The following is a 23,556-nucleotide window of genomic DNA, read 5'->3' as shown; positions in this document are numbered from 1 at the left end:
TGACTTCAAAACTGCTGGGTTTTTGCTCGGTAAAATATTAGAAGAGCAAAAATCTCACATCTGAAAAACTTAATCGTTTTAAGCTTGTTGTGTTGAGTGGTATAAATCTTTGAGAGAATTGAGGTTGGGAACGGAATTTTGTATGATAAGTACTGGATTTGGATTTCTTTGTTGGAAAATACTGTCCCTAACACTATTGAAAAATTGATAACTTGTTAGTTTTTATAATATGTTCATATTTTCTCATTTTTCTCTCAAAGTTGTAATGGTGTTAAGAATAAGATTCTTTCCTACTATTAAGGAGCTAAGTATTTTTCCTTCTCTATGATAGGTCTTAATTTATTTTTGATTTGTGGTCTCTCGATGAGAGTCCCTTCTTGGTTGGAGCTTGAGGGGTATTTAATGGCTCCATTGCAAGTTTTTGTACGATGGAACGAGTTGAACTTAGAGATGATAGAGAATGTAGGTATGAGAGAGATCCAACAAAAATCCTAAGAATGTATATCTAATAGAGCTAGAGATTTTTGAAGTTGAATTCAATTATTTTTAGGAGGTAACTATATTGTAGCAAATTCATTCAATATTTTTTCAAGAAGTACAAGGTTTCATCTAATTATATAGACTATAATGAAACTTTTAAATCATGGGACTTGAATTTGATTTTTTTTTTTTTTTAATATCCGTGAGTATTCGAGTATGCTTGTGTTCACTTTAACTAATCTTATAGGATAGTTGCTTCCTTTGTAATAGTTGATATCGAAAAATATATAGAAATTAATTCTTAAGGTAAGTGATTATCGTAGGTTTGAATCTACTCTCTTTCAGTTAACTCTAGTCCATTTAAATTAATCCTACTTACGATGGTTAATTTGAATTAAAAAGAGTAAATTCATAATTAAACGGAACCAAATTCAATTTCAAATTCTGCCAACAGAAAAAGAAAGAAAGAAATGAAACGTGCTTGTTGTTCGATGCAATCCAATCATATCCACTAGCAGTCTTATCATCTCTTCAGAATTAGAACCGTTCATATTCCAAAGTAGCATATCTTTTTCTCTATAATATGTTCTTGTTACTTCTATTTTTCAAATTCTTCTTAAGAAATAACATCTTTCTTGTGAACCGCTACATATTAGATCATAAATAATACCCAAACTCCCAAAATATTATATAGAGAAACTGAGAAAGTTTACACCCACCCAAGAAAAGGGCAAAAAAAAAGAAAGTTTTTTCCAACGAATCTTCAATAATCTAATCGAAAAAATTTGTACTACAATACAATTTCAAACACATGTTAGCTCGCTTGAATTTCCTCCCCACGGCCACGCCTCCGCTAATGATGATGAAACAGTCCCCAAATTCCCAATCCCAACCCTTAATTTCTCGCCGTGTCGCCGTCATCGGCGCCGGAGCAGGCGGTATAGTCGCCGCCCGTGAGCTCGGCCGTGAGGGGCATACCGTGGTGGTATTCGAGCGCGGTGGTCAAATCGGAGGGATCTGGGTCTACTCGCCGGAGATCGAATCCGACCCGCTTGGGGTGGACCCGGATCGGACCCGGGTCCACAGCAGCCTCTACGAATCTCTACGCACGAATCTCCCCAGAGAACTCATGGGGGCCCGCGATTACCCGTTCGTGCCCCGAGAAGGGGAGGATCGAGATCCGAGGCGATTCCCGGGCCATCGGGAGGTTTTGAAGTATTTGGAAGATTTTGCGAATGAGTTTGGGATCTGTAAATTGGTGAGGTTTCGGACTGAGGTGGTTTTTGCTGGCTTGGTGGAGCCTGGGAAATGGAAGGTTCGATTTACAACTGGAGGTGGAGCTGTTGATGATGAAATTTTTGATGCTGTGGTTGTTTGTGTTGGGAATTATTCGCAGCCTCGAGTGGCAGAGATTCCTGGTAATAAATAAAGTTGTTCAGTTCAATCCCAATTGTTTGCTGTCTTATTTGGGGTTTGATTAGAGATTTGATGATGATCCTTATGAACTCTCTTTAGATGATAATGGAAGTTGAAGCATGAGACTTGAGACAGGAGATGGAATTGGAATCTGTTGTGTGGATGCATGCTTTGTTTCTAATCCTACTTTTTTCTAGTTATATTGTTAGTTTTAAACATCTTGGATGCTTTGTTTACTAATTTGAAAATGAAGTAATTTCAATGCTTCATAATGGATGGCTTCTTGTTTTGATGTGTTAGCCAATACTTATAGGATTTATATCCGTTTAGTCGATTGTGTTCTTGCTTGTTTACTGTCGTTTTTTGTGTATATTGAGGTTTCTTGTGTTGTGTTGTCTGTTTAGTTTTTATGTTATTGTATTCTCCTTATTTTGTCTTATAATATTCTTATCAGGGATTGATGGATGGCCTGGGGAGCAAGTGCATAGTCACAATTATCGTGATCCCGAACCATTTCGGGGTAAGGTACATTCATATTGCTGCATATTCTTATACCTATGCTAATTTGCATGCATACTGATATCATAGGTGTTTTAGGGGGAGACATTTTCTGATTCTAAACTTAGTTGTGCACGTGGACACTCACGGATATCAAAAACTTAGTTGTGCACATTTTAAATCTTGTATTTCAACAAAGTTTTCATTTATGTGATGAAACGATCATAACAGAATATGGTTTATTCTCTTCTATTTTCGGACAGGCTGTTGTCGTGATTGGTTTTTCTTCAAGTGGTACGGACATTTCTCTGGAGCTCCTTGGAGTTGCCAAAGAAATTCACATTGCCTGCAGATCAGCTAAAACAGTACCTTTTGACACAGAATCTATCAGTAATGTGTCATTTCATCCAATGGTATAACTCAGCATTGGAGGGGATCTGTATTTCTGGATGAGGTCTTTAAGGCCCTAATATTTACTCAAAATGCAGATTGAAAGTGTTCGTAAAGATGGCTCAGTGGTCTTTCAAGATGGGTGCGTTGTCCTGGCTGATGTTATTCTGCACTGCACCGGGTATGATCTTGTAGGTTGTCTCGAGCTTTCGATGTAGGTAGAAGAATATTAGAAAGACAATATGCATCCAAGTAATGATAGACATTAGACAACATTTAGATTGAAGTCTTGTTATTATATGAGGAGAATGAACTACAGACCTTAAACTATTAATGACTGAAAAAATGCTATACACATTATGTAGGATTATTTGTCTCTTATCCAAAAAAAAATTATGTAGGTGTACCTTTTTGTAAGTTTTGATACTAATTTGGTGCAAATATCAAATAAATGAGAGTTTTGATAATCGAGAACCAAGAACGTTATCAAATGGGCCACAGGGAGGGAAAATTTTGGAGTAAATTGAATTTGACATGTAGACCCACATTGGATTTTAGGTGCAAATTATTGGAGAAACAAAAACTTCTCCGAAATAGTCAAAATGTTAACTTGGAGGCTAAAAGAATCTGGCATTTGACTGAAACACTGCTTTGAACATTGATCTTGACTCTTGACTTTGATATGAAAATAAAAAAAAGGGTTGAATTATAATAAGAACTGCAGTTAGTTGGCAGCATTTTTATACCTTTTCTTTTTCAAGGTACAAATATCATTTCCCTTTTCTCGAAACCAATGGTGTTGTCACCGTGGACGACAACCGTGTAGGACCCCTATACAAGCATGTCTTCCCCCCAGCCTTGGCCACGGGGCTTTCTTTTGTCGGGTTACCATTTAAGGTAAGTCTCCGATCATGGCCCGAAGTTCGGTTGTGCTTCATGGTTAGAATAAATAATCCTTGTGTTTAATTCTCATACTGCAGGTTGCTCCTTTTCCTATGTTTGAGCTTCAAAGCAATTGGGTTGCTGGTGTTTTGTCGAACAGGATTGCGCTTCCATCGAAAGAGGAGATGTTGGCAGATGTTAGAGCTTTTTATGCCGATCTTGAAGCTTTTGGCAAGCCCAAGCATCTTACCCATGAAATGGGTGAACGTATGGTATGTTTTATGCTTATTAGTCACAAGCCTATAATGATTTTTTTGTGAAGCCCTCATCAGCACAAGTCCTTTTTATTTCTTGCCAAATGCATTGTTTAGGAAGAGTAAAAACCAAGAATGAACCCCAAAAGGGGGGCTAAATGCCTTGAGAGGGTAAAAATAAAAACTGAAGCTAAAATTTTCAAGGAAGAACATATGAGAGAATAGGGGGATATCAACCAAAATGGGTCGGCAAAGAACTTTGGAGTTATATAACTCCAAGGTGCCCACCTATAAGTTTCTTGATAACTAAATATTGTAGAGTTAAATGGTTGTCTCGTGAGATTACTTAAATCATACATCAGTTAGTTCAGTATTCGGGGTAAAAAGAAAAAAGAAAAAGGTTATATCTTGGAGCAAGAAGCTGAAGTCCAAACGGAAGCCATGGAAATGCATAACACTATGCACTCCCTTCATTGACTCCAAGGTGCCCACCTATAAGTTTCTTGATAACTAAATATTGTAGAGTTAAATGGTTGTCTCGTGAGATTACTTAAATCATACATCAGTTAGTTCAGTATTCGGGGTAAAAAAAAAAGAAAAAGGTTATATCTTGGAGCAAGAAGCTGAAGTCCAAACGGAAGCCATGGAAATGCATAACACTATGCACTCCCTTCATTGATAGGCCTATAAGGAGAATCTCCTTGTGTGCATACAAGGGGATTCATGACACCTCCTTCACTTGAGTTTTAATTTTAAGAACTATTTCATCAATAAAGTATGTTTGCATACATAAAATAAATGGATGTAAATAACTTCGTCTAGACCTTAATTTCGTCGAAGCACAATGTTCGAGCCCCAAGTTGAAAACTCAGTTTTAAAGGTTAACTTATAAGTTTAGCTTAGACTTTTAAGTTTGTGTCTGATAGGTCTATGAACTTTAAAAAGTGTAATAGATTCCTAAACTTTTAAAGTGTCTGATAAATTCTTGAACTTTTAAGTGTTTAATAGATTCTTGGCCTGTTCGACATTTTTTAAAATTGACGGATCTAGAACTTTCAAGTTTATGTCTAATAGATCTGTAAATTAAAAAAGAATATCAAATAGATAAGGATTATTAGACACAAAATTGAAATTTAATACCAAATGGACCTATTAGATGCTTTTGTAGTTCAGGATCCTATTAGACACGACATTGAAAGTTTAGGTGTGTATTAAACACATTATAAAGTTCAGGGGTTTATTTGGCACAAACCTAAAAGTTCAGGGACTAAACTTGTAATTTGACTTAATCTATAATTCTTATAGTCTCCTCGAGCTAGCCTTTGGGGTGGATGAAGCGTCCTCAAAGGTTAGTGGGGTTGCGCCATGAACTTAATGATTCTCAACAAGAAAGGAGAGAAGCTGCGTAGAGTCTCCAATCTCCTAATTGATCATGTGTTTTAGGGTCTAAGTAGTAACGTGATATAGCCGGTGCAGTGTCTAATTTGTCATGAAGTTTGTCATAATAAATAAAATTCCATTTTCGATCGAATGTGTATTCCGTACCAGGCTTATTACAGTATAGTATTTAAGTGAGCAAGTTTCTTGTTTTGCTGATATTTTGTATGGATGTTTATAATGCAGCCTGAGTACTATAACTGGCTTGCAGCAACATGTGGTTGTCCTGTCTTTGAAGAATGGAGAAAGCAAATGTACATTGCTGCTCACAAGCATAAAATTGCCAATCTCGAGTCTTACCGTGACGAATGGCCTGATGACGACGAGTTGATTCGTCAAGCTTACGAGGAATTTAGCAAGTACACTTCAAATGAAAGAAGTGTAAAAACCACTCACATTTGAATGTTTGACAAGTGTATATTTTGTAAAGTAACATATTTATGTGTTCTTGATCCTCCCTGTTGGATCTTACACTGGAAAATAAAAATGAAAATAATATATCATCCATATGGCACAGCGAGGGTATTAAATTTTCGTCAACATGTTGATATTTTCATTGATACTTCTGTGTGTCGAAAACAACGTAAAGGATAAATTGACATTTTTATAATATTGTAGAAAAATTGACAACATACAAAAAATATTAACAAAATATTATTAATATAGAAATGATATTAATATTAAATCATTTTAAACTTGTTTAGAAATGAAATGCTTATTTGTAAATTTATATTTTTTATATATTTTTTAAAATTTTTATAATCTTTCTAGAAACATCTATCGACATTATCGACATTTCTATGAAATTGAGAGTTTGACATTTTCATCTACATTTAAAACTTTAGGCTACTAAGCAAAGCATTGAATGGCTTATTTTGGTGGTTGTTTTTAAGAATCAAAATTGAGTATTTGGATTAGGATGCTGCTTCAAAACCCAAAAAAACTGATATTGTTTCCACTCTTAGGCACTACCGGGAAATTTATGGTCACTCAGTCGAGGTACGCGCGCAAGCTAGTCCGTACACACAGATATCAAAAAAGAAAAAAAATTATAGTTCCGTTTAACAATCATTTTGTTTTTGTTTTTTGTTTTAAAAAATTAAAATATTTCTTTGTATTTCTTTATTTTATTATCTACCTTTTAAAATAGTTTTAAAATTTTGCTAAAATAAATGTATTTTTAATAAAAGTGAAAATATAATAAAAGATAACTTCTACTTTATTTGAGCTATTGCAAAAGTTTGTTCTTACATGACCATATGTAATTATGAATGGTCCATTTTGTCATATTCATAGGCTTTGTCATGAAAATATAGATAACATAGATGGAAACAAATAATAATAAAGAATGATTGTTTTTGCCACATTGATATAATAAAAATAACAAATAGTTTTTATTGCCCCATCAACACCATTAATTTCATATTCATTTTTATAAAATAATTAAATAAAATATTCAGTCAATTGTCCATCACGATGACTAAGGGATTTTTTAAATTATCTTTATCCACTTGAAATATGCTTCTTCAATGATTAGAGGAAGGAAAGTCCTTTTCATTTCTATTGATCTTTAAAGTTTCAAAATCTTACACTTCATTTCTATTGATCTTAAAGTTTCAAAATCTTACACTTTTGGACCTTTCAGAAGTTCAAAATCTTATACAAAATCTTATACTTTTGGAGATTTCAACGATGAATTGATATTGTCATAGAAATAAATTAAAAAATATATATTTTTGTTTCAAAATGAAACCTTATTAGAATTGTCCCTAACCATATTTTATGTTATTTTGCCAAAAAAAAACATAATAGTTTTTATAACTTTTAACTATGACAAAAAATAATAATGATAATAACTCATTTTTTGCCATGTCACAAAAGAAAAATGTTTTGCCACATCATAGAATATAAATTACTTTTTGAACCCAATAAGCATTTCATTAGATTTACTAACAATGGAATAATCTCAAGGACCCAAAAAAAAGTATTATTAAAACCTAAGAGACCAAACACAAACCCCAAACAGAAACAAACCACCAAAAAAGAGGGAAAAAAAAGTTGATACTTTCCCCTCTAAATAAATCTATTTTCCAAAACCAAAAAAGAAAAAAAAAATACAAAACTCAGGAACTAAGAGCACATAATCTAAATGTTCACACATTATAACACATCTATATATAGGCATCAATTATAATTTGCAATTTCATTTGTGAAGGATTACAATCCAAGCACAAAAACCATATTTTCAAATTGCAGATTTAAAGAAGAAGATGCCTTCTTTTCCAAGAAAGTTTCAGTAAATCCCAAATAGCTAGAGAATTATTGTTATGCAGATAGTGATAGAAGCCTAATTTCTCCCATCATCTGTGAAATAGAGATGAAATGCATGTACATTGACCCAAGCAAGCCAAGCCCTACTTGAGAACTGGCTTACACATTTATTTGTCAATATATACACAGCCAAACACTTTACAGATCATAAGGCATATACACTTACTTATGACTTTGATATGTTTTTTGGGTAGGTTTTAAGGCTCTCCCTCTACTTTATTATGTGAACTTACATAAACTCTGTTTATTGGGCATTTTATGATCTGAAAACAAATCTCAAGCAGTTAACAAGTTGTTTCCAGCAGTAATTGCATCATTCAAATGGTTACCTTCATTTGACTGAGAAGATTTGTAGCCAAAACCGCCCCCACATCCACCACAGCCACCGCTCTTTTCTATGCTTTCACACCCACCACCGCAACCCCCTGCACCGCATCCACCGCAGCCACTGCTATTTACTATGCTTCCACACCCACCACCGCAACCCCCTGCACCGCATCCACCACAGCCACCACCACATCCACCACTCTTTACTATGCTTCCACACTCACCACCGCAACCCCCTGCACCGCATCCACTGCTCTTTACCATGTTTCTGCACCCAGAACCGCACCCAGCACCACAGCCACCACAGCGACTGCTAAGAGTGTCCCCTTTCAATGGCATTGTTATATTACCTTTGGAAATACCATCACCTGCATATTTCCGACAACCGTTGCTAAATGCCTCATCTTCTACTGGCATATCTGCATTTCCTTCAGAAAAATTGTCTTTTAGATCTGTACTGTGCAAGGACAAATTGATTAGATTCGTACTTTTTTCTTCCTCATGAGACGTATGTACATTTTCAGGAACAGTGTCAACCTCCAATTTTTCGTCACTTAAGGTTAAGCCATTATACCCTTTTTTCTTCCGTGTGTGAAGAAGAAAAGCTGTCATGATTCCGGGCACCACCATCCATTCTTCCTTTATCTTTATATTACAGATGAGAAAGTCAGTATCATTCTCAAACATTCAATTTCCAAAATAGATAGTGCATGGTAGTACCTTGATAACTCCATATTTGAAGTTGAACAATGCCACCGCTCTTCCATATGGATATTCTGCAGAGAATTCAACTGCAGTCACGAAGTCCTGTTCATGGTTATGTTTCTCACATTGTTTCGGTTCATAATCCAGCTTCCTGCCCTGGAAGAACTTCACCTATACCAAGCAAATATTTTGTCATAAAATAGGAACATTTTCAAAGTCATCTGGATGCAAAGGTGCCTGAAAAACTATTCAATTGAGATGTTATTTTTAAATGCAAAGGTACTTTAAACATTCAAGGCCATCCAGGGCAGATATTATCTTTTGCATAAGATGCTAGGAAACTGACCTATAATATATGTACTCTTAGGAAATTCAATATTGGGTGAAGGTGGTGTGCAGGGTCGTAAATCAACTAATGTACTCAAATTGTGAGTACAAATTTTTGTTAGAGAAAATTTTGGATTCCAAGAATAAACCCAAAAATGCATTTAGAAAGTATTCATTAGATGAAAACTTTACAGATTCAAATAATTATATTGACTTGTTCATGATATGCAAGTTTCATTGAGTAATGATTCTCACCAATAGAACTAGTTTTCAAGGCAATATGGAAAATGGCAGCATAATTTATCTTAAGAAGATTCAAGAAAGAAATTGGTATAAACATTCAGAACAACATAATAGGCAGACAAAGTGTTTATCCTTTAAAGGGCAGAATCAAATTACTGCAATAGAGACGCCATACATACCAGCCTGTTGCCCTCAAGCTTGAAAAGATGGCCATCCTCATTGGGCATTTGCCTAGAATCAAGTAACCACTGACCATCAATAAGAGACCACCCTGTCTTCACTAACTCAGCAAGATTGCATGATTCACCAGATGTTGTTATGCCAATCACCTCCTTACTTGGAACGGAATTCCTCCCCACCTTTGCCTTCAGAGAATCCCTTAACAAAAAGGAACCAAAACAAACAAAATTTTAATAACTGCATAAAATGCCATTACTAGCAAGTGCAGCTAAATTACCAGTTAAAAGTTTGTAACTAAGATATATTATAATCATATAAACTGGCTAATTGATATTGAACAGTAATAAAGTAGAGTCCAATCTGTCATATAATAAACATATTTATTCTTAGAGTTGGTCTGGAGGAATGTGACTTGGGTAAAGAGAATGGCTATGAGCTTCACAGATGGGATGTCTAACCAGTTCAAACAGCACACGTAGTGGAGACTTGGATCATTATCTACAAAAACATTTAATCTACAAAAACTGGTACTTCAATATCGCTTTACATTAGAGTGCAAACATATAGACACGCATTGGAGAAAGAGGAAACACTGAATATGTAATTTTTGTTTCCAACATAGACCATAACCGTGACTTGTGACTATGAATTAGTATCAAATCCCAGGTTTCCAGATAACAAGAATCACCTTACCTCAATTGGAGGCTGATAACATCATTGCCTGCTTCATCTATGACCTGTGTCAAGCCCTTCGCCTGTTGTATCCTTGTGCAGGAAGGGAGAAAAGATGTGCATCTGGACAGTTCTCGAGCACTAAATATACGAAGTTCCCGTGGTGCAGGGTTGGGAACGGTAAATGAGATAGCCACTCTAAGGGATATTGGTTTTGAGCTTACAGACCCAGAACCTGGCCTCAGCTCCAACCATTTCTCCACTGACAGCTTAGAGATTGGAGCAAAAATGTCCTCCAGCGGGATTGAAATTGAGCCCAATGTTAGAGGAGTCCGTGATATAGGTATGTTGGAAGTCCTTAAGCAGATGAGGTCAAATTGCAGCTCTCCTTTAGGTTCACACTGAAAAGAAGCTACTTGTTTCACCCCTGTCTCGGAGGATATGCTTAGTTTCCATTTGGTACTGAATATAGCATCAGGTTGACTTTTCATAAATTGTACAAAAAGATTGCCTTTCAACCCGTCTGGTACGTTTTTAACTTCCACAAACTCCAGTAGGACCTGAACATAGAAATACGAAACATACAACATATGGCAGTAGAATAAGTCCATTTGAAAGTTGGATGACCTTAAAATATTAATAAAAACTTCATGGGGAAAATGGGTATGGTATATGAGAATACATAAAGAAAAGGAAATACCTCCACAGACTTTAGTTCTGGAAGATGAACTATTTTTTGACACTCTTGGGATGAAACCACATGATTTTTAAGCATGTCAGTTGAATAAGAACTTGGCATAAGAGGAGATGGGGCGTTGCCTCTATACATTGCCCCTGCCTTCCAGTACCTAGTACCAAATGTCTCTTCCCACTGTTTGGTAGTTCCAGAGAACCCAGTATCCAGTTTCTTCCCTTTTGTTCTGTCTGAATCCATATCATCATGCTCCAATATCATACCAAGTACCTTTTTCAAGTCTTTACAATAGGAAAGAGGGTTCAATTGATGAGAATGCCAAATTAGATCAATGTCATAAGTTGGAACACAGAAACGTTTTATAGATTTCTCCCTGTTTGTTCTTATTAAATATAGAAATCCTTTGTATCTAGCCACAGCTTCTTGAAGGAAAATATCATTGTCCATGTGAGGCCGGGACACCTGTCCACATCAATTTATGGACAAAACATATGATGAGTGGTTGAAGTTTCATCATCTGAATGCAGTTGTATTTGCTAAATACTATCCATGTAAAATGTTATATTTTTTACTGGAAACATAAATGCCGTCTTTAGAAAGATGCAGAAAATGGAAAAAGAAAGTTCAGCCCTAGAGGAAACCTAAAAGAAAGATCAAACAAAAACAAGGTTTAGACTTGTAAGATCAAAGTTTCCAGTGATTGAGGAAAAAAGTCCACATGACGCAAAGACAAAAACGAGAATATTCCCTTTTTGTAAATAACTTTTTTTGTTTGGGAATTAAGCATTTTAAGCCTAGAGTCAAGTTCATCAGGCACATTTCAATATAAATTCTCACTGTCCAGAGTCAATACCTGGTAAAAGAAGGGGCTCTGTCTTTTAACAGCTGAAACTAGATCATATTTGGTGTATTTTGCAAGTCCAGAGGGCACTTTTGGGAAATCCTCCTGAAACTCTCCTGTTGGGTTGAAGTTGAAGGGCTCTTCAGGATATAATTCATTCCAAACTTCTTCAGTCTCTCTTAGACAAAAATTCCCAATGGTCGATATAACATTAGAATTGTCGAGTATTTTCCCATAAAGTTCCTCACAATCAGATTTGTATTGTACCTAAACGAATCAAGAAAAAAAAAATTTAGCAACTCAACTACATAGCCTGGTCTATCAATGAACTATATAAACTAAAGGTTAGAATGTACAGGATTCAATCTGTGACAGTGCCAAATCCATTCACAGTCAAGTGGGACAACTAAAGGTCCTTCAAACAGAGGGGATTCAGAATGTTTGGCAAGCAATGGAAGCCAGCAAGCGTTATACCTACAATTAAAACTTTAACATTTCAGAAATCTGACATCTAAAGCTCAGACATCACTTTGCAATGGAGTAATAATCCAAGAGTAATCGAAGAGAATCATACCATAAATTTACAAGGCTTTAAGAATAAAAAATTGTAGCCAAAACCATTATACCTCATAATCGTGATAAACAAGTAGTAACAGAAAAATATTTAAAGATAACTTACGAGTTTAGTCCTGAACTTTGAGAGTTGTGTCTAAATTCTAATAAGCCCACAAACTTTCAATTTTGTATCTAATAGGTACCTCAACTTTAAAAAGTATCTCGTAACTCATACGTCTATGAATTTTCAAGTTTGTATCCAATAGATTCTGGAATTTTTAAAAGCGTCTCACAAGTTATAGATCTATATAACACAAAATTGAAACTTCATTGACTTATTAAATACAAAGTTCAAAGTTTAGGGATCTATTAAACAATTTTTAAATTTGAAATTTAGGGACTCGTTTTTAAAGTTCAGGGATCTATTAGACACAATCTAGAAAAGTAACAAACCAAACTTATAATTGAACCAATATTTAAACACATTGATATAGACTACCTTCTTTGCATTGATGCCACCGAGAACAAAAAATCAATCCCCAGATTTCTTACCTGTAAATAGCCCTTTCAAGGCTAGGGCCTTCATAAAGGAAGCGCTTCCTATCAACAGCCGAGAGGAACTGAAGCTGACGTTTGGCCACAGTTACCAGGTCAACACTTATTTCAATCCCCTGAGCTTCCGCCCACTCAAGCTCTTGCTCCTTCTCCATTTTCGCAGAACAAGCCTATGAATAACACCACCCATCCAGCAAACTCGTAAGTGCCCTCTTCAATTCAATTATTTACATATTATTCATCAATCTAAAGATAATCGCGAAACCATACCCATATAAATAAAGAATTCAGAAAATTACATCACTGATTTTCAATTCACTTCTGCATGCGTATTTGAGTCAAGAGTGAAGGATGAAAATCAATTTTACAAGAGAAATTCCAATTAGTTGGAAGTTGATCAAAACCAGATGTCAAATTCTAATTACTGAAAACAGATCATAGCCCCCTAGACAACATGCGTTGGTCTCAACTCTTTTTTCCTTCCTACAGTTCGTATTAAATTACTATCGTCACCAGATTATATCAGATCGAATGATGAAGAAAAAGATAATTAATCCAAGTAGAAAAAACTAGATAGTACCTTAAATGTCTTCGAGCAAGCGAGAATTGGAGATGAGAGAAGACAGAGAGAAGGGAGAAGGAAGAAAATATGGAGTTCTGAAGAAAAAAGGAGAAGGAGAGAAATGTTTGATATTTTGCAAGGGAAAGACAAAAAAAAACAAGGTCAAATCAGAAAGCTTGAGGAAATTTCTGCTTCATTATTTTCAAAGTACGATATTAGTTAAGTTATAATATCTCCAAGTTTGTTGGAAATTTTGTATTCGCGGATGGTATGGTTGGAGATATATGTCAATTATGGTTAAGTTATGCTCGTTTTTTGTGTATGATCTAAGTTTTAAATATCAATAATATCGTAAACATGAGCATCTAACTCAATGTTAAAGACATTTACTTTTTTTTACTGGAAAGTTGTCTTGTAGTCGGCTGGAATAAGGTCAAATCAGACTTAAAGGATCAAACCATATTCTATCATTCTCCAAATCTTGTCCTCTTTTTTACCACCATCTACCCTCTTATTTAAAATTTATGAGCTAGTAGTATTACCTACTAATTAATTTGTGATAAAAAAATTATATTAATTAATGTTGAGTGGCAGTTAGTTTTTTAAAATAGATGTACATAGAGGCGTTAGGCGGGTACATCGTAGATTGAGGCGCTTTGTCGAGTGAGACTTGACTTTGACTCTACTCATGAAACCCGCTTAGAGAGTTGGTATCATTTTTGAAATGATGTGTTAACTGTCCACCTCAACAAAGGAAAATGATTTTTTACTGACAAAAATTTAGGTCTCACGTGATTATATTTATTATGATATATGTATGTGTTATGCATGTCTCACCTCGTTGGCTTGCTGGTTATGCATGAATTTTCACCCCTATATTAAGTTCGTCTTCTTTTTAATTGTATTAAAACTTATTTATTTTACCATGTCTTATGTAATTCTTTTTTAGAATAAAACCTTTTAATTATTTTGTACAATTATTTTATGAAAGATTTATTATTTAGTTTTCTTAATAAAGAGTTTTAAATGTAATTAGCATGCACGTAGTAATGTTTAGGCCGTTTTTAAGTCTCAAAAGTCGGTTTTTATCAATTATAAAGATAAAAAAATTCTTAACAAACATTTAAATGAACAATTAAAACATTTCACTATATTTAAATAAGTTAAAAATTATGATTTTAATATTATATTTATACCAGTAATATTTTGTAGATATTTTTTTATCTATTGTCATTTTTTTTCTTTTTTGATATCAGGGAAACTATTGACATATTAATAAAAAGAGAAGAAAAATTAAAATAGACAAACAACAACACAACATACAACAAAATTGAGAAAATATAATAATAACTCAATCACCATTGTTCCTTTCTCTTTCTCATTGTGGGTCCCCCATCCATCCAAAAAGCATTTATAAAACAAAAAAAAAACGGGTTAATTATGATTTAACAACCTAAACAAACTTCGGAAATGGACAAAATAAGCCTTCTGGAAGGGTCTCTTTTAAGTTTTTTAATTTTCTAGTCACGGCTGACATCATCAATTTTGACAAATGACCTCCCATGTCCCTTCTTGCTTTTTTTTCTCTTCCAGACTTCATCTCTCTTCTCTCTTCTCCACTAATATTTTAGACTCCCCCCCTTATTTCCTCTCTCTACCTCCATCTCCCTCTTTTTCCAGATTTTTTTTCTCCCTAAAATTTTCTTGGGGTTTCTCTTTTCCATCTTCCCTCTTTCTCTATTTTTTCAGTAATTTTTTTTCCTCCATGATTCCCGTGACTGACGATGGATGCATCAAAGCCGACGAAGAGGTCGTTCGCCGAAGAAAGAAGAAGATTCATCCAAGACTAACGATCTCGTTAATTCTAAGGAGGAGCCCATTCCATAAGGAAGATGAGAGGAAGGCATACATAATAGTTGGCTGGTTATTTGTCTTTCCCTGGATTCTCTGGTAGAGGGAGTCGAGGTGGAATTCTTTGGTGGGCTGGCTTAAAAGAAGCCCCCAATTGCAATAGGATCAGCGGAAGAGGAATGGGGGAGCGAGGTTGAGCGAGAGAGAGCGAGGTTGAGCGAGAATTTAGGGAATCTAAAAATACTATCTCAATATTAATTCAAATTTATTTCCCGAAATCTATTCTCAATCTCATTAAATCTCTCAACGTAGTTTTAATTAGGATTGAATTAAAAACCCCTCATTTTGCTTTCATCTCTTTCATTCCTAATTTAAAATTTAATCAAATGAAAATATCAATTTAAAATCTAATTATTCGAATTTGAAATTTAATTCAATTTGTTTCCGAAAATCTCTTTTTTAATTAGATTTTAAATTGATACATTTGATTAAAATTTAAATTAGGAATGAAAGATGAGAAAGTAAAATTGGGGGAATTGAAATTCAATTATAATTAAAACTATCAGAGATTTCGGGAAACAATTTGAATTAATATTGAGATTCCGTTTTTTTTCAAAATTAATTTGATTTGATAAATATTAATTCAAAATTAATTTTTAGATACTATAAAAAAAACAATCTCATTAAAAATATTATTTTTAGATTCCCTCGATCTCTCTCTCGCTCACCCTCGATCTCGCTCTCTCTCTTTATCTCGATCTCGCTCTCTCTCTTTATCTCCTCCCCCATTCCTCTTCCACTGAGCTTCTTTCTTTGGTGAATGACTTCCTTCGTCGGCTTTGATGCAGCTATCGTCAGCGAAGTCACGGGAACAATAAAGAAGAAAGGGAATAATAGTAATTAGAAAAAATACAGAAAGATGGAAGAAGTAAAAGAGAAACTTTAGAGAGAATGAGAAAAAAAACTTTGTTGAAGAGGAAAAGAGAATAATGAAAAAAACAATCTGGAAAAAGAGGGAGATGGAGGTAGAGAGAAGAAATAAGGAGGGAAGTCAGTGGAAGGGTAGTGAGGGTCATTTGGTGGGAAAGTGATGTCAGCAAATGACTGATTAAAAAACTTAAAAAGCCCTTATAGAATGCTTATTTTGTCAATTTTCTCAACAAACTTTACGTCAAAAAAAAAAACATTTTCATCTTTTAGGAGAAACCATTTTTTCAATTAAGCTAAAAGAGAATTAAATTTTTGTTTTCACATGTACATAGATTTAACATTTTAATTATTTCTATAGTATTGTTCAAAAAATTAAGAAATATAAAAACAATATCAATGAAAATAAGCCATAATATTATTATTAATCATTTTGAAAGAGTAAAATATTTGTTTATTTTGTTAAATTAAGTATTTGTTATGAATTTTTTATTTTTATAATTTTTCTTCTTCAAAAATATTCATCTACATCAAGATTTTCATTTCCATAAATTAAGATTTAAATATTTTTATAAAAATAAGACATCTAAGAGAGAAAGCTCTCAAAATTCGTCTAAACCCAATTGAATGAATTATACTCAAGTCTAAAATCCGGCTCTCTAGTTAGTTAAAAAGTGCTGCCATTGGAAGCAGAAAGCCACTGCAGTTTCAGACTTTCATCTTGAACTCAACACAAAGTTCATTCTTCTTCCTTTCACCCAAATAGCCTATGTTTCTTACACTCCTTTCTTCATTTGGATCTCAGTTCTCTTCTAAAAAAGTCCACAATTTTGCCAAAGAATTCTCTTATTCACAAATCAAACCATAAAACATAATGGATAATTACATAAATTTAGCCAAAAAGAGACCTGAAAAAGCTCTACAGAAACAAATAAACACTGATAAACCAGCATCTCTCTGTTCTGTTACTCTGAATTCAATTCTTTCACTCTCAATCCAATCTTCTGCAATGTCCCTTCAATGGCTACATCAAATGCATCTTTCTTGGTTCTTAAACCCAATGAACTTCCATGCTTTCTATACATCACTCTAGGAATTAGCTCTATCACTCTCTCTCTCATCCTTCTGATTCTCCCTCTAGGAATTCCCATCAACACATCCAAAATCTTCACCCCTTTGAACACCACATCTTCTTTTGGTATTGTCACTGCGAATTCCTCAAACTGCTCCTCCGGCAAGTGCCATTTGTACTGAGATTTCCCCGACAGGTCCTCGAAGAACACCGGTATGCACCCGGCGAGGATCCCGTCGAATGTCGACATCCGTGTCGGGGTGTCTCCGGGTGGCTGCAAGCAGAAAGTTGCCTGCAACATTGGCCTCAAGTACCTAACAGGATCGTGCTCACAGATCCCATTGGAACAATCCACAACTTCACACAAGTTTGAATACAGACTGGCATCGCGATTGCGGCCAACGCCCCCAGCGGTGGCGGGGTAATCGCCATCGGTGGTGGCGGTGGTGTTCTCGCATTCGTCACGGATGCTCCGGCGGATGTTGGGAGTCACCGAGACGCCGCCCCCGCCAGCGAAGAGCATCAAAGTGGAGCGTTTAGATTGCTTGACTCTCTGTAACCAAGACTCCAAGAACGCGAGATTGGGGGGATGGAATGAAGTGGGATAAGGAATGGCTTGCTCCTGCCATGGCCAAGCCCTGCCCTCGTACGTCAACGCCGTGACATTGAAAAACTCCGGCAATTCCAAGAACGAAGTGCCCCAAATCGGGGGATCGTTCTCCAACGGCTGAGAGAAATCCCAGGCCGGCCTCGCCATGACCAAGAAATGGTCATGCCCGAAACGGCGGTTCCACACTTCCGGCTGGTTCCGGCGGAGGAAATCGAAGAGCTCGAGGCCGTGCTCGGCGCTGGAGTTCACTTCGGGGCCATAGAGGTATTTCAGGGCATCGATGGAGGCGTAATAAGGAAGATAAATCGCATCAGCAGAATCCGGATCTGAGGTCAGGCAAGGATATTCAAGCATTCGGCGATGGAAAATAAGTTCAAGCATCGAGGGATCGGTTCTGTACCAACTATGAGAGCGATTGTGAGTCTTTTGGCCGAGGCCGTGATTGGCCAAATAAGGGCAAAAATCATCGAAAATTGGGTATTCAGAACAATTGGAAAGGAGATCGAGATTGAATCGGGAGGGGAGGCTTCTGATGTGAATCCAACGATCTTTACAGTCTTTTGGATCGTTTTCAGTGCGGGAAATCTGCTGGGCGAGTCTCAATTCAATGAATACCATAAACAGAAACAAGAACAAATTGGGATTTGATTTGCAGGCCATGATATATGGAAGTTAAAAGAAATTGTGATCACTCTCTGATGTCTCGAGAAAGAAAGAATGAGAAATTTTACCTTGGAATTGGATTGAGAGTGTGGAGATGAAGAAGATGATCCGCCATTGTCGGTGGTGAAATTTCTCACTCCTCGAGGTTCTTGCTTCTGTTCCCCCAATGCGCCGACGTCTGTTAGTTGAAAATATATTCCAATTGTTATCGAATCCGCGAAATTTCCTTCTCTTTTTTCTCTCCCTTAAGATTTACTTTTTGTTTCTCTTCAAAATATACAAAATAATATGGCCTTTAATCTCTTTGAATTTTCAATTATTAAAAAATTTTCATGGTTAAATGATTGTGTTTATTAATGGATTTGTGTTTTAGTATGGAGAGGGATAATTGGTACCTACACCAAACCAAGAGGTTGTGAGTTTTATTAACGGATTTAGATACATATATAATATTTACATTATTAACATAATTCAGTACGTAATTCACATAAAAAAATTTTGATTGATTGAAAAAAAGAAAAAAAAATTCAGGGTAAAATTTAAAATCTTAAAAGAAAATTAAGATCAATTTGAGATTTAACTAAAAGATTAAAGGCCATTTTATTTTAGCATATATTTTTTTCCCTTTTTTGGGTAATAATTGTTGGAGATAAAATCCATTTTTGGGAAGTTCTATCCATTCTCGTCATAAACTTTTAATTTCAATTTCGTTAAAAACTCTTTACTTACAAACCCAATAAAAGGTATTTTCCAACATATTTTGCTGCATAAAACACTTTTTTTTTGTTATTCCCAAAATGACTCATGCATAAGATGGAAATTCAATTCAACAAATAAGTAGTTATGGTTTCATTTTTCTCTAAAATCTTATCAATTTCCTATCAAAACTAAAAGTCTTCAAATGGAAGTATATTAGAAAGTAAAAATTGCAATACTTGTTTAAAGATCGTAACACTCATCTAAGTTTAAAGTATAATCTGATACATTAAAAAAGAAAAAAAAAATCGTACGATGGGATGAAATTGAAAGTGAGCCTAAAAGTACATATACATATTTTTCCTAATCTTTTGGGTATCCTTTATTTAAGCACTAAAGAATTATTTTGAAAAATGATCAAAATTATTAGACTTTTTCCATTTTGAAAAATGACCAAAATTATTAGGCCTTTTCTTTTTTCTTTTTTTTTTTTTTCTTTTTTCAGTATAGTCCTTCCTTTTTTGACCTTGACACCACTTGCCCATCATGGGAGAAGTCAAGATGCATCTCACATATAAGGGAGAAGCTAAAAAACATGCACAACAATCAAGGCCCATGTATATAGCCCATTAAATTTAAAGCATGCCCAAAATTATTAAATTTATATCATATATTTCAAAAAAAAAAATTCTCGAAAATACAAGGATTCATGTTAGAAAATTAGAAGATGTAATATTAAAAGATGTCACCCTAGTTGTGATGCCAATTTTTTTTTATCGTGAATAATGAAAAAAAATATTTTATTTTTTTGTTAATTTATAAATTTGATTCTGAATTTTTTAAGATTAAAGTTTCGTTCTTAAAATTTTTAAAGTTGTGTTTACGTGGTCTCTATGTTTTAAAAAGTTTATCTTAAAGAGTCATTTGTTTTACGGGAATTTGAGATTTCCATAAGATTGACATCAAGATTCCTATGTTTGTTTAATAGGAATGTTGGATCCTCGAGCACTTTTAGATGCCCTTGAATGCCTTCACACAATATGGATTTATGTCGACTTCTTTTGATAATTTTGTCTTTCATCATATTTATTATATTTTTAATGAATTTTTTTTATTTGTCATTAATTTTATTTTATTTTTTAATTAAATGTATGCACTAATTCATTCATAAATGACTAAATACTACTACTACTACTATTATTATTATTATTATTATTATTATTATTATTATTATTATTACCTTTAAATATAAAATAAACTTTAGTCAATGATATAATAACTTAATTAATTTTCAATTGAAATCTAGGTTGCAATATTTCATTTATTACTTATTCTTTCACTAGTCACATGACATAAACTAAATTAACATAAAAATATAGTATTAAGTTAATAAAAACAAATTTTTTATATGAATTTGAATTATATATATATATATATATATATATGTATATATATATATTTTTTTAACATATGACTTATATGATGACTGATATGATGACTGATAAGGATATTGTTGGAATAATAAGAAATTTTAATACGTTCCTAATTACCGGCAAAACAAACATACCTACCTAAGTTGGCAAACATTCTTATAAATGTTCCTGCAAAACAAATATATAGCTATTTAAAGAGGCGAAATATCTACAATTTCATATGTCTAGCATTTTAATCATCTAGAGGTGCCAACTATCTAGATTCTATAGGTTTTAGAATTTTTAATTTTGTACCACGTAGATCTTTACCTTTATTTGTTTAACAATTATGCTTCCAAGTAGAATTTGCCTGAAATTAGATTATAATGTAATCTATAAATAATATCAGGTGGGACTCTATAAATATTAAATTCATGGAGTTATCATAGAGACACATATTAGATACAAAATGTTAAATTTTAGGGGACTTGTTAGAAATATTTTATTAAAAATTTATAATACAATGACTTAATAGCACAAACCTTGAAAGAGAAAATTTGTAATTCAACCTTTTCTTTCAAGAGTTAAAATCTTAGTAAATAGAATAACTTCTTATACTTAAAAGGACTAAAAAGACGCTGGGAAAAAAAAAATAACTTTTTCTTCTAGAAAAGTTATTTACAAAGTCTTTTTTTCTCCTAAAAATGGTTATTTACAAAGTAATTATAAAGTATACAAATACACAATTAACTTTTTTATATTTTACGATTTATTTTAAAGTTATATCTTTTATTTTTTATTCTTGATATTTGAATTTGATTTTTATTTGGTTATTGCAGTTAAAAACCCTCTTAAATTTACCATATAGTTCTAAATAATCCATGCATCAATTATTAACTATTAGCTGACCCAATAGAAAGATAACATGATTATTAAATCATGATTAGACTTTATTATTGACATTAAATTTTCAAACGATGACAAAACTTATTAATTTTATTTTATAATTTTTGTTTATGTAGCCTCTATTTTCTCCTTTCCATCTTCTTCTGGAGCATTTTGCTACTGATCACCATTCAACTCTTCTTCTCTACTCACTTAACATCCCTCTATTTCGTTGCTTTTTCCTTGTCCAGATACATCGAATCGTTTGCTCAATCTCCCTCCCTCGCGCTACTAATTCTTGCCCCAAAATAACCCAAGGGGAAAATAAAATATGCATTGATTATGTTCTTTTTAACTTAATTATAAAATATCAAAGTAGATTTGGCTTTTCAAGTAGCTTTTGACTAATTGGCAAGCAAGTGGGAAATTTTCTAATCATATATATAGCACTTAATTTCCAAACATATTCTTTATTTGGTGGGTTTTCTCCTCCTCTCCTTTTATAGAAGTGGACAATAACTTCTTTAAATGCAATCTTTGTTTCTTAACAAATTGATTAATCACTTTTATGCGAAAAAAGAAGAAAAAAAGGCTCTTGCTCTCTCTCTCTTCTTTGTTTATGTTGTTTGTTGTTTGTTGTTTGGTTTGGTCAAATGATATGGCTGGCATCCTTATAATTGATTGTTACTTCTTCCAAGAAGAGGTTTGACATTAATTATAATAAGAAAACATGGGATTAGAAAAGTAATTATTTGCCAACCTAAATAACTCAATTGGTCAAACATTTTGAGTTCAATTCCCATTGGACTGAAAATCCCATTAAAAAAATACCTTCAAATTGATGCGCACCATTATTCATTTATCATCCACTAACAATAAGGCCTTCATTAAAAAAGATAAACGAATATATTTAGCATTTTAAAATTCTTTATTACAAATCAAATTGATATGATGTCCAAATCATTTCAATAATTCTATGCAGAAATTTTAAACTAAAGAAACTATTTGGTATACATCATATAATTTTTCATTAAATTCAAAATAATGCGTCAACATCAACGTCACAATCAAATTAATCATGAATAATTTCGTATTTTAGAATTATACATCACAAATACGAGGTGGTGATGTGAACTTAACGACTCTTTAAAGAAAGAAACGATGTTCATGCCTTACTAATATATGCTTTAAAAATAATAATGCCAACATGAACTAGCTCCCTGGAGGTTGGAAATTCAAATCTCTGCACCCCAAAATTCCTCCGACTTTTGCCATTAAGCAAAAAAAAAAAAAAAAAAAGTTAAGACACGAGTGACATCCCTATAAAGATCAAAGGTTTTGATTCCCCTCAAGTAAAAATAAAAAACATTAACACTAAAAGGTAAAATAAAAATGCTAAATATATTATTAATTATGGTATGCAATATAGTGTACTAAAGAGACCTGCCAATAAGATTATAAAAACACTAATAAGAAGGTTAACAACGCAACTATAGTAGACAAACAACAAAAAGAAAAGCCATATATATATCTCATAAACGAGACAAAACATAACCACCCATGTATAAAAATAAATCTAAACAGGCCCTATAAACGATCGAGAGTAAAACAAATATTATCGATCCGACCAAATAGTAGCATGAACATAAACATGATTATGAAGATAAAAGAAACTTAAAAATTCTCTTATCCCTTTATTTGGCAATAAGCCCCCTTTTAAATGGTACCCTACGTGTGTAATTAGCGTTTTCCAATTAGCTTTTGATTAATTTTAAAGCAAGTGGGGGTAATTTAATTTCTAAATCAAAACATTGGGCAAACTTTATTAATGCTAATGTTTTGTTTCTTAGAAATGTGAATTTCAAATGTGAATCACGTTTCTTTGCCAAAGGGAGTAATCCTTCTCTTCCACTCTACTATATTGTTATTGTTATTACTTTTTCGGAAAGAAATTCACAACCATTGAGATTCTCATGTCACTATCATCGAAGGCCTGAGTATTTTAGGGTGAATTTAAATCGACTTTTGAAAATAAAATATTTTCAAGTAAATTAAGGGTATAGTTGAGAGTGACGATATAATGACTGATTT

At 33.7% G+C, this 23,556-nt stretch overlaps 3 protein-coding genes across 8 annotated transcripts; 1 reads left to right on the top strand and 2 right to left on the bottom strand.

Annotated features, from left to right (window-relative positions):
* Positions 1 to 881: 881 nt before the first annotated feature.
* Positions 882 to 5,891, top strand: LOC111021356 (Flavin-binding monooxygenase family protein). The gene is given in 8 exon segments (XM_022298287.2): positions 882 to 1,898; positions 2,351 to 2,421; positions 2,658 to 2,807; positions 2,883 to 2,965; positions 3,546 to 3,681; positions 3,765 to 3,938; positions 5,544 to 5,738; positions 5,741 to 5,891. Coding segments are annotated over 8 exon segments (1,443 nt in total). The 5' UTR covers positions 882 to 1,291; the 3' UTR covers positions 5,768 to 5,891.
* Positions 5,892 to 7,750: 1,859 nt separating this feature from the next.
* LOC111021364 (DNA-binding protein, putative (duplicated DUF1399)) lies at positions 7,751 to 18,697 on the bottom strand. Of its 6 annotated transcripts, none has more exons than XM_088118572.1 (10): positions 13,368 to 13,525; positions 12,785 to 12,957; positions 12,034 to 12,151; positions 11,690 to 11,944; positions 10,843 to 11,298; positions 10,164 to 10,702; positions 9,470 to 9,668; positions 8,736 to 8,891; positions 8,590 to 8,660; positions 8,274 to 8,434 (listed from the first exon to the last, which is right to left on the bottom strand). In XM_088118572.1, exons 2-10 carry the CDS (start codon positions 12,940 to 12,942, stop codon positions 8,416 to 8,418), a joined length of 1,971 nt encoding a protein of 656 aa, XP_087974698.1. In that variant the 5' UTR covers positions 12,943 to 12,957; positions 13,368 to 13,525; the 3' UTR covers positions 8,274 to 8,415. The 6 variants fall into 6 exon arrangements, with proteins under 6 accessions (XP_087974696.1, XP_022153994.2, XP_087974698.1 ...); XM_088118571.1 differs by having other exon boundaries at positions 8,289 to 8,434; positions 8,553 to 8,660; XM_022298304.2 differs by having other exon boundaries at positions 8,303 to 8,467.
* On the bottom strand, positions 16,956 to 18,547 carry LOC111021403 (Exostosin family protein). The gene has a single exon (XM_022298358.2). The coding sequence runs from the start codon at positions 18,467 to 18,469 to the stop codon at positions 17,093 to 17,095; it is 1,377 nt and encodes a 458-aa protein (XP_022154050.1). The 5' UTR covers positions 18,470 to 18,547; the 3' UTR covers positions 16,956 to 17,092.
* Positions 18,698 to 23,556: the final 4,859 nt, after the last annotated feature.

Source organism: Momordica charantia (assembly GCF_013281855.1).
Source record: "Momordica charantia cultivar OHB3-1 chromosome 10 unlocalized genomic scaffold, Mcharantia_2.0 BLBB01000010.1, whole genome shotgun sequence".
NCBI classification, from domain to species: domain Eukaryota; kingdom Viridiplantae; phylum Streptophyta; class Magnoliopsida; order Cucurbitales; family Cucurbitaceae; genus Momordica; species Momordica charantia.
Note: the sequence above shows the minus strand (reverse complement) of the source record. Positions and strands in the feature narration are given on the sequence as shown.

What these genes read in the sequence shown, in the direction of transcription:
- LOC111021364 (XM_088118570.1), bottom strand. Translation starts at nt 12,942, where the DNA reads ATGGAGAAGGAGCAAGAGCTTGAGTGGGCGGAAGCTCAGGGGATTGAA. An exon ending in ACTGTCACAGATTGAATCCT is followed by an intron (nt 11,945 to 12,033) that starts GTACATTCTAAC and finishes TGATTCGTTTAG; the next exon opens with GTACAATACAAATCTGATTG. An exon ending in GTTATCAGCCTCCAATTGAG is followed by an intron (nt 9,669 to 10,163) that starts GTAAGGTGATTC and finishes CTTTTTGTTAAG; the next exon opens with GGATTCTCTGAAGGCAAAGG.
- LOC111021403 (XM_022298358.2), bottom strand. Translation starts at nt 18,469, where the DNA reads ATGGCCTGCAAATCAAATCCCAATTTGTTCTTGTTTCTGTTTATGGTA.